The sequence below is a fragment of the Solanum tuberosum genome, unplaced genomic scaffold (assembly GCF_000226075.1).
Source record: "Solanum tuberosum cultivar DM 1-3 516 R44 unplaced genomic scaffold, SolTub_3.0 scf00088, whole genome shotgun sequence".
NCBI classification, from domain to species: domain Eukaryota; kingdom Viridiplantae; phylum Streptophyta; class Magnoliopsida; order Solanales; family Solanaceae; genus Solanum; species Solanum tuberosum.
In genome coordinates, this window is record NW_006239011.1 from 1,434,653 (window position 1) to 1,445,979 (window position 11,327).

Here is an 11,327-nt window from a genome sequence, read left to right on the forward strand (position 1 = left end):
CCTCACATAAAGAACGACTTTATGCTCTCACAAAGAAAATCAATAAAGAAATAAGGAATCAATACAAGTCTAATTCTCAAAAAAGAGAATTGCATGAAAGCTTCAACTCATAGGCTTTCCCATATTTTCCAGTCATCACACAACCCAGTTTATGCAAGATCTCAAGAGTCTTTTATGCTTGTAATGGGGCTAAGAGTTAAGGTATAGTCAAATTTTCTTAGTGACTTCACCTTTTCAAAGCATTGTTGGATTCATCTTCACCTCTTCTCAAGTTCTTTTTCATATCTTTTCAATTGAGAACTCAAGACTTCGATTTGTCACTGAGTTTATCTTGAACCCCTTTTTATTTCACCGAAGTCTTTTTCTCATTAAAATTTCTCAAATGTTGTTCAACAAACATTTTTTGTTATAAAGAGGGGTTCCTTTTTATTTCACCAAAGTCTTTTTTTCATTTTTTATTTTTTTTTAAGAATTTTTGGTCCAGTGGACCTTTTATTCATTCATAATCCTAAATAATCCACAAAACCAAATAAGAAACAAATTGAGACCAACCCAAATACTTGGTCGGTCCAAAATCTACAGTTTAGGGTTTTTTAGAAACCATCTACATCTTTGTCTCAGTTGCCTCTGGTTGGTGCGTCCATGTCCTTCTCTACTGAGCTTGCAGCTAAGGTAAGCATTTATCCTGCTCTCCATTGTTACTCCATTTCTGCATTTCTAGTTGTTGAGTCAATCCCGCTTCCATGAAGATCTCTTGAGTCAGGCGCATCGATGTCGGCGATGCAATTCTCAAATCCAAAACACCGGCGATTCTAAAGGTCTCAACAGCACGGAGGTTAGTCGAATTTCTATAGTACGCAACTAAAACTTGTACTATTTCTCCATTTCCGTCCATGTTCTTGTTGCGACTATTATGCAAAAGCTTTTACTTTATATCTAATCTTTGAATGAATAGCCTCTGTTACTCCTCTGTATACTCTGTTGCTTGATTGTTAATTGATCTAGTTCGGATTCTCAATGAAGGGACTTGAGCCTTGTCCATATTCAGAATGCCTCTTCCTTTCGTAGGTAGACTAATGAATGTGTCGAACTGAACCACTCCTACTGCTCCTATCACTGCGTTAGCTACGAAATCTGCTAACTTGTTCCCCTCCCTCGGTGTATGTTGAATCCTTGCTTTGGTGATGTTCATTAATTCTCTACATTCCTCCACCTGTTCAACTCTTTCCTAGGGAACTTTCCAAGAGTTCCTTAGACAGTTAACAATGCTGAGTGAGTCTGATTCCAGCCAAAACCCATCTAATCCAGTCCTTTTACAGTATCTCAATGCCTCCAATATTGCCATGATTTCTGCTTCCATGTTAGTTCTTAAACTAATATCCTCTCCCTGTGCATATACAAGATTACCAAATTCATCCCTAATACAAAATCCATAAGCACTTTGTCCAGGATTCCCTCTGCAAGCACCATCGGTATTCACTTTAACTTTATTCCTTGGTGGTGGAACCCATCTTATGCTCATGGCATGAAGCCTAGGTTTCTAATCACTAAGACATTTGACTATATTATTCCATTCTGTAGGGATCTTTTGTATCCAAGGGTATTTCACCTTGATTAAAAGATGTATCTGAACTTTGATATGCTCCTTCATCTGATTATAACTGCATTTTCCTCCATGTTTGATTGTGTTCCTTCTCCTCCACAGAGCCCACATTATCATTGCTGGAACTGCTCTCTGAATTGCCATTAGTTTTATGTTAGCATTTTTGGTCCACCATGTTGTGATTACTTGTTGCAACTGCATGCTTTCTATGTTTATACCTGCACAATTAGCAAAATGCTTCCATAGCTTGTTGGCAATAGAAGCTGTTAGAAAAAGGTGGGTCATAGTCTCATATTTGCTTTCATGACAACACCAACATTTTGAGACTATCTGTATCTTCATCCTTTGCAAGTTATCATCTGTAGCTACTCTTCTTTTCCACACCCTCCAAAAGAAGAAACATAATTTAAAAGGCATTTTGGGATCCCAAATAAATTCAAAGTCTCTTCTTTTCTCCTTTTTCTTCCTTTGACCCTCCCAAGCAGATTTCACACTGAATTCTCCATTTTTTTTCAACATCCACCAAGCTTTATCATTCCTCCCCTCTGTTAACTCTGGCTTAACAGTATCTACTATACATTCTGTTATCTCTTCTGACAAATGATTCAGAAGCTTATGTTTATCCTAACTTCCATTATGAATGAACTCTTTGACATCTATTTCTTCTTCCTCAGCATTGTCCCCCTCTATATAGTATAAAGACCCTTGCTTTGTTCAATTGTCATACCAGAAACTTGAGGAACCATCTTTGATTTGCCACCAAATATTATGTTCCACCTCTTCTCTGATCTGCACCATCTTCCTTCAAATATGAGAACCCCGTAAGCTTTTGGCCATTATAGGATGGGCTTTCTTGCAGTATTTGTTCCACATAAATGCACTCCAAAGTGAGTTTGTAGATACCCTGAACTTCCACCATAGTTTTGCAAAAAGTGCATTGGATAGGTCATGCAGTGATCTGAAACCCAAACCACCCTCTTCTTTTGGACTGCATAAGTCCTCCGATGCTACCCAATGCTTACTCCTTGTACCTGCAATGTTACTCCAAAAAAACTTTGCAAATATCATAAGTAACTGTTTAATAATCCCTTTAGGTGGATTCATTACAGTTAAGAGATATACAGGCATTGATTGGAGCACATGAGCTATCAAGATGTATCTCCCCCAAATGAAAGTAATTTGTTCTGCCACAATAATATTCTCTTTCTTACTTTCTTCAGCAGCTCTTCAAAATGATCTGTTCTTCTTCTCCCATAAAATATAGGACATCCCAAATAGGTGAAAGGAAAAGTTCCCTGACCTATTCCTGTCACTTTCCTAATTCTTGAGCAGTCTGCAATGGGCACTTTCTCATGAAGATATAAGAAACTTTTAGATAAATTAATCAGTTGACCAGAAACATATTCATAGTCTCTTAGCACTTTCATCATCTTCTTTATAGATCTGTGATGTCCAGAACACAATAAAATGGTGTCATCAGCATATGACAAATGGTTTATGTCTGGGCTCCACTTGGGAATACAATATCCTTTGTAATCAGGTTCCTCATGCAGTTTATTCAAACCCCTTGGTAGAACTTCTGCAGCAATGATGAACAAAGTGGGAGACAATGGATCTCCTTGTTTCAATCCCCTGGAGGATTTGAAAAACCCTTGTTTTTGCCCATTAATCAGTATAAAATACCAATTATTAGTTAATAGCCTCCAGGCCATATCAATCACTCTCTCCCCGAAACCAAATTTTCTCAACACTTTTGTTACAAACACCCAAGATACCCTATCATATGCTTTAGCCATATCCAACTTCATTACAATATTATGCAACTTGTTTCTTCTGTTTATGTCCCTAACAATTTCCTGAGCTAACAACACATTCTCAGAGATGCTTCTACCTTTAACAAACCCAGCCTGATTGTTTGAAATAATCTTTGGGAGAATTGCGACAATTCTTTCATGAAGCATTCTAGAGATTATTTTATTAGAAAAGGTACTTAGACTAATTGGCCTTAAATCTGAAAAAGTCACCACTTTTTCTTTTTTGGGTATAAGCACCAAATTAGTGTGAATAACATACCTTGGCAACTCTTGTCCAGCAAAGAATGCCTGCACCATTCTAGTGATATCATTGCCTATGATGTCCCAACATTTCTGAAAAAACAACCCAGAGAAGCCATCAGGTCCACTAGTGCTATCTCCATTTAAGGCATCCACCACTACCTTTACTTCATCTTCCGTTGGTGGTTTACTGATTTTGTCATTCTCCTCCTGTGTGATCAAAGAAGGAATATTCTCCAGCATGCTATAATCTCTGTCTCCCCTCTCCTCAGTGAATTGCTTCTTAAAAACTTTGACAGCTTCTTCCCCAATTCTCTGTGTCCCATTAATGATATCTCCTTGATCAGTGTGTATCTCCTCTAAATTCATCCTCCTTCTTCTGCCTTTCACATAAGAGTGGAAGAATTTAGTATTTCTATCCCCCTCCTTGAACCAACTCAATCCTGATTTCTGCTTCCAATATTCTTCCTCAAGATTCAAGAATCTAATAAGCTTTGCCTCTGCCTTCTTCAATTCTGCCCTTGAATTTTCATCAGGCCTAACCTCCAGTTGAGCTTCTTTTGCCTGAATAATATCCTCTAATGTAGCAATTTGCTGGAAAATATTCCCATATTCTTTTTTGCTCCATTCTGCCAGAGCAACCTTTACTTTTTTCATCTTTGTATGTACTTCTGTAAATGGGTACCCTACAAAATCAATCTTCCAATTATCCTGTACAATTTTCTTGAACTATTTGTGTTTTGTCCAGAAATTCAAAAATTTGAAAGGTTTAATCAGTGGTTCACTTTCTGTGTTGCATTTAACCAGTAAATGTGCATGATCTGACCCTTGTCTCAGCAGATGTGCTACTTCTGAAGCTGGGAGTAGCTCAAAAAACTTTTGATTGCCCATTACTCTGTCTAATCTTTTAAATATGCAAGCCTCCCCTATTCTTCCATTCCACCATGTATATTTACTTCCTATAAACTTTAACTCTTCAAGGGCACAACTATTCAAACATTGCTCAAAATCAATAGTCTCTAAATTTGACACTGGTAACCCCCCCATCTTTTCCTCTTCATTTCGTATCACATTGAAATCCCCACCTACCACCCAAGGCAAGTGATTGCCTTCAACAACATTCTCCAAATCTTCCCATAATTCAAGTCTTTCTATTGCACTGCACCTAGCATAAACTGCTGTCATTAGTATCTGCTTTTGACTGCCAATGTGAGTGAATCTCACGGTAATTTGTTGGATAGTGTCTGATATGATGTGTCCCTCCCACTCTTCATGCCAGAATATCCATATTTTTGAAGAACAGTTAACTAGGGCATTTCTTAGTCCTATTCTCCTCCTGTAACTCTCTACTTCTGATGGATTTTGAAATGGCTCAAAGAGAGCAATATATGAAAAGTGATGTCTTCTGTTAAGATCTAGCAATCTCTCAAAAACATTTTGAGTATTGACTAATCTTATATTCCAATATATGATGTTGTCTATCATAGATCACTAGATGTTTGTCTCTCCCTATTACTCCTTGTTTGCACCTGTAAAGGTACTGTAATCCCTGGTTTAGCTCTTCTTAGTCCACTTCTCAGTCTGTCCAACAGTCTGGGTGAGAAATCACCCTCTTTGCCAATGCTTTTAATGTTTTCCTCCATCTCTTCATCCTCCTCCTTGTTCCTTATAACACTAATTTCCTGTGTATTTAGATCTTCTAGCATCTCATTCGTGTCTGCTACTGATTGAACTTCTTTGAAAGGAGTTGAAACCCATGCCACTAGTTCACCAGTTGGATTTATGCTTATACCCCTCTGCACTTCCACCAAATCTTCATGTGAATTCGTTATTTTATTAGTACTCTGAACACTCTTCCCTGTTTCTTGTTCATTGTTTTTGCTCCATTGCTCCCCACTTCATTTTTCCCCACTTCTCCTTACTAATGATCTAACTTGTTCATGGGTGTTTTGATTTGAATCTTTCTTATTGTTGTCTGTTTGTGATTGTTCTGATTGCATCTCTCTCTGCTTCTCTACTTCTTCCCCTTTATCTTTTTCCTGCCTGACATTGTCCTTTTTTGTGTGTTTTCTTCACTTTGTCCTTCTTCCACCTCTAGTGCAGTAAATTTGTTCACAGTAATCACAACACCTTCCTCCTGTGGCCTAATTTTTTTGTTCCACTGTTGTGTCACCCCTGTCCTTTTTTGTTGTACTCCCCTACCAAATCTATTTTTCAACCTATGCTCCTTGAATATCTGTTCATCCTCATTTTGCTGGCCTTTGATGTCTGTTCCTTTTCCTTTATCATCTTCCTTTCCCCCCTCAAGCACTTTGTCTTTATTATCTTTGTCCTCCTTGGGATATAATTCTGGATGCAAAATATAACAAGCCTTTTCATCATGTCCTTGCAATTTGCAAGTTGTACAATATTTAGGAACATAATCATATTTTATTCTAATCCATTTCTCAACTACATCTCCTGTACTGTGTTTCCTTACCCCTATCTTGATCCTTTTAGGAAAATCACTTAATAAATTCACTTCCACCTTTACTCCTGCACAGCTGGGTCTTGATTGGTTCTTCGTGGCCATATCTACTTGCAGAGACTTACCCACGGCTGATGCCAATGAAAAAATAGCTTCTTTGACAAAAAAATTCGGGGGCAACTCTGGGAAAGAGATCCAAGCTATGGCTGTTGTAGTTTCTTCCTCCGGGTCAAAAAGTGGGTCCCACTTTAGTGTTCTCATTGGGTAGGACCACCCCCTCTGAGTGATGTAAAAAATTAGCTTTAACAGTAAGTTTACGTCGTCCTCTAGTAGTGAGGCCCTTATCAGCACATATCTATTGCTCAATAAACCAATTTTACATTTTCCTTTCAAGTTACATTGTTTGGGGATTAACGATCTGAGTTCTTGACTCTCCGGCTATCCATATGAAAATTTTCCAAGTATGGCATATTGTAGGTTCTCCTTAATTATCATTTGTTCTACTTCCTCCTCCTCCCAAATAATTCTTGGTTCTCCATGCAAATATGTAACAGGTTTTAGCGTTAAATTGATGTTTAATTCATTAAATTTTTTCAAATGTTGTTCAACAAACATTTTTTGTTATAAAGAGGGGTTCCTTTTCTGTAACAAACTTCAAAGTTGAGTCTCATTTCATCTTCCTTTGCCTTTCACTTGGTTTTCATTCCTCCTTCGTTTCAAAGCCCCTAGCATAGGCTTTTGGCCTAAGGTTTCTATTCACACATACCAATGCCTCAAAAAACCTTTTGGGTGAGACGTTAGGGACAATTTTAATCAATAGGTTTCAATATAGTTGTCAACAAATTTTTTAGGATCAAATGGTGCAAAAATGGTTGCACACCCTCACAAGGTAATCACAAAAGATATGAAAGTTTAGGTTCCCTCTTAAAGATTCTGCCCAAGATAATTCCTTACACTTACCAAGGTTCCACAATAAGACTAACAACACTAATTCTAGGATTCTACGAGAATACTTTAAAGTAAAACCTCACCACACATGGCACTCAAACACAATCATTTATCACAGCCTAAAAAGATCAAATCTTATGTGTGATGTTCATTGCAATGCTCACAACAAAATTCCGCTAGTCAATCAAAGATTCAAAAAAATCGATTAAATGTGCAACCACATCAATTTCTTTCTTGAAACAAAAACACTATACAACATGATCATCATAAATATTATTCAAAAACTCGATATTGAACATAATTGATCCTCAAATTATTATCAGTAAAAACTCAAGTATTTCACAATTTCTAAAGCTCATGGGGTAATTAAAAGTTTGAGAGAAAAAAAAAAGAGACCTAGAGAGACAAAACAATCGAAACACTATAATAAAAAAATATATTGCAATTATCAAAAAATTGAAAGTAACAAAATACAAAGTAAAGAAGAATATTGGCACAACTACCCTCAACCCATGAAAAAGTAAATGTGGTATCCTTAATGCAAAACCAAAAAGTACTTGAGGAAAGGTTAAAAGGTCCCCCTAAAAGGCTATTCCTATGGAGTGCTCTCACAAGGAGTCTGTAGAGGAATGGCAAAATCCAGGGCATCAGTGCCCGGCAATAAGATTACATGAGGTGGCAGTGTAGGATTATCCGAGGTACAGTGGCTCGCATTATAATAGTAAGAATGGTGGTGTCTGAAGAGACTCTGTGCCAATAAAGAATGGTGAGCCTATGGTATAGGTATCGTCAAGGGATCTCTCTAAAGTTTCATGAACAATAGTCTCCTAAACATCCTACTCCTCAATCATTGTCAAGGGGACCCTCTATTCAGCCTCCTTGATTCTCATCTACTCCCCATCTTTCTTGTCGACCAAATCATCATTGGCCCTATCATCTTCTCGCATGTCATCCTCAACTCCAACATTAGCTACATCATCAATAGTCACATATTAAACCACGCCATAAGGAAGCTCACTTTTAGGCATAGTCGGGGGCTTAGACATGGGCACACTAGTTAGGGGAACCTCACCCCACAACACACAAAACCCTATTTACCTCACATGTTCTACACGACCTCTAAGGGTCCAATCTTACCCCCTATAGTAGCAATCACCACCAACCTACCCTCAGGCTTCTCTTGGGCCTCTAATCTAGTAGTGAGGTTGTTCAACCTCACAATATGTGACTCTATTGAAGCCTAGCACCAAGTCATCCTATCTCTCGATGGAGCTAAAACCTTCTCAAAAGCCTGCGTAGGAAACTTGGGCAAATAAGCATTAACCTTCCCCTCTCTCACATCCGCAGAATAGGAAAAATAACCAATTTTATTTATCATGGTCTGAATCAATAGAGGATGAGAGATAGCAATAGTGGTAGGTGCATCAGGAGCAGTGGAAGTTAAAGTGAAATGTACATAAGAAGTCATGGGTATACGTGACGGCTCCATAGAAGGAGAAGATGTAGTGGACTTAAAAGGAAAAGTAGCAGGATCAACTACAAGCGTAGAATTTGGTGGTGGCGGCTTCCTCCGAGCCGCTTTGTCTAGTAGATAATCGCCCTCAATCCTCTCGATATCATTTTAGGTAGCTGGGGTGATCCACACATCAATCTCCCCATTAAAGGGAACTCCAGCATCCTCACACAACTGTGTGATCAAGACTGGGAAAGGAAATGAAGTTTGAACATGTGGAGCTCTTAATAAAATATCTTCAACAATAACCTCAGTTATGTTTCTTACCCATAATAATAAAACGAGGGAATGCATGGGAATGGACTTATTCTGGGATGACATGATGCTAATTCTTATGAAGTCAAACTACTATCTCATAGCCACATTCATGTCCTTATTTTCATTTTTTACTCTCTCGCCCATCCATGGTGTGGGGATATCAGAGATAATAGGGGCTAACAAACCCTTCAAGTCATCTAGATTTTTATTCAGTCTGAGTGGGATGTAAGAATTAGTTGTACTTTTGGTGCCCAAAAGATCATTGATTTACCCTAAGTGGCATTGCACTATCCTGCGACGAACTTTATCTTCTTCCAAGGGCTTCACAGCGCCCTTCCTCTTCATTTGTAGTGCCTCTGTGTAGGATACATAAAATTCTTGTACTCATGTAGTACCATATGGAGGCCGTGATCTTGTGAGCCTCTCAAACCCAATCTTGTCCCAAATAGCCAAGTACACATTGACCACTCCATCAGTGAAGTCTTTGCTCGTTCAATATTGTTCCACTACAAGAAAAGCCTTATTTAAGACCAACATTTATGGAAGAGTTAATTATCATGTCTCTAAGAGTATATCTATTGGTACGAGATTATATTTCGGTCCTTATTTGTACATTTTATTGAGAAGATATTAAATCTAGTCCTTAAAAAACTAATTCACTGGTCCCAAATTCTATTGAGGGACGTGAGCGGGAGAAAATTCTACCAATATTTTATACTAAAATATTAAAAAAACAAACTTTTATTTTTGACAAAACATTAGGAGCTAAAAGATTTATACATAAGGTAAATGAAAAGACCTGCATCTACTTTTAAACAAAATTGCAGCCCGTCCTAAAAGTTGCCCTAGTTTGAGCTCTTAAGAACGCCATTGCAAATGATCAAGGTCGTCACTCTGCCCTAATCTCAACTTTTTTCTATTTAATCTTAACGTTCCTCTGCCCTAATCATTTCTTTTTCTTTGTATCATTGTTGCTCTGCTCTAATCATTTCTTTGTATCGTTTCACCCCAACTTTGCTCAAAATAGAATTCCAAGTTGGTTTTTTTTCTGATCGAGTTTTTGTGTTTCTTGCATATGTTTTATTGATGTCATCTGCCCTAATCGTTTCTTTATCTATGTATCATTGATGCTCTACCCTAATCATTTCTTTGTATTGTTCCACCCCAGCTTTGCTCGAAACAGAATTCCAGGTTGGATCCTCTTCCGATCGAGTTGTTGTGTTTCTTCCATCTGTTTTATTGATGTCATTTTTTCATTGTTGTATTCAAGCTACTCTTTTTGTTCTTCCTTTTTTTTTAACAATAAATAGGTTACTAGTTTCAAAATCTAGTCTCTTTTCTTTTGTAAAATTAGTGGGAAGATTATTGGACTGCAATTTCTAATAAATAATTGATTATGTAAAGTGTATTTTGTGTCTCAAGATTCATATATCATATAAAGTGCATATAAAATTTGAAGAAACTCACTGTTTCATGAATAACATACTAGCTTTATATATACCACCACGTAGGATGGGTCTTGATCAGTAGGCATAAATATAATCATCATATCATGGTGTATACTCCACTAATTTGGATCACAAGTTCTGTTGTTAAATTGAACAAAATGACAATGCTTGCCTTATGTTATTTTAACATAAAGTAATTGCCTGTAGTATTGAAAAAACCTGCCTGAGGTAATCCTTATTTTGAGTTCCAATAATTTGAATTATTGTGCAATACTTGATCAAGGTACGAGGAAAGATCAGGGGATGTAATTTGTATCTAGTTAGGCATTTAATCACACTAATATACTTGAAATATGGTAGCTATAAGTTGCTAAAACACTGATATTAAAATAATGTCCTCTATTCAGTAAAAAAAATAATAGATCTAATGAGTGTACCTCATATTTGGGAAAAGTGCCAGAACCAGTTATAGTAATGTCCTGCTTTTTTCCTTTACCCTTATCAGTTATCAGTAGCCGTGACAAAAAGAATACCATCGACATAAATGTTAAATTGCACTTCAATCTGGGGAACACCCCTTGGAGCCGAAGGGATTCCATCCAGGCGTAACATTCCAATAGACTTGTTATCTTTTACAAACTCTCCTTCACCTTACCGCACATTAATCTCAACACTCGTTTGCCCATCTGCTCTTGTTGAAAAAACTTATGATTTTGAAGTTGGTAGTGTTGTATTCTTGGCATGATTTTAGTTTACAATGAAAATAGTCATATAACTATAGGTAATCGTCAATTTGAGTTCTAGTAATTTGATATGAAGCATGCATTTGGCCGCCAATGTATTTCTTTTTACTTGCAGAATTGATGTGTCTATGCCTAGTGGACCAAAACTTTTAATTCATCTCAGTCATAGTGCAAAACTGATCACCTTCATCCACAAATCTAACAAATCGTTAGCCCCGTTATGTGCCATATTTTTCTATCTGTTACAACCTTAACTCCATTGGTTGAGGAATAGTTGGCCCTAAATATCTTCT

The 11,327-nt window shown here is 37.3% G+C and overlaps 1 protein-coding gene across 1 annotated transcript; it reads right to left on the reverse strand.

Annotated features, from left to right (window-relative positions):
- Positions 1–1,540: 1,540 nt before the first annotated feature.
- Positions 1,541–6,385, reverse strand: LOC107060529 (uncharacterized). The gene is made up of 7 exons (XM_015308516.1): positions 5,701–6,385; positions 5,187–5,470; positions 4,462–5,082; positions 2,815–4,368; positions 2,626–2,634; positions 2,381–2,507; positions 1,541–2,196 (listed from the first exon to the last, which is right to left on the reverse strand). Exons 1-7 carry the CDS (start codon positions 6,383–6,385, stop codon positions 1,541–1,543), a joined length of 3,936 nt encoding a protein of 1,311 aa, XP_015164002.1.
- Between the last annotated feature and the right edge of the window lie 4,942 nt (positions 6,386–11,327).

Excerpts from the sequence above, each read along its gene's own strand:
- LOC107060529 (XM_015308516.1), bottom strand. The coding sequence starts at position 6,385 with ATGAGAACACTAAAGTGGGACCCACTTTTTGACCCGGAGGAAGAAACT. Across the intron at positions 5,471-5,700 it reads ACAAAAAAGGACAATGTCAG|ATTTGGTGGAAGTGCAGAGG; the intron begins GCAGGAAAAAGA and ends ATTCACATGAAG. Across the intron at positions 2,197-2,380 it reads TGGTGCAGATCAGAGAAGAG|AAGAGATAACAGAATGTATA; the intron begins GTGGAACATAAT and ends ATCATTTGTCAG.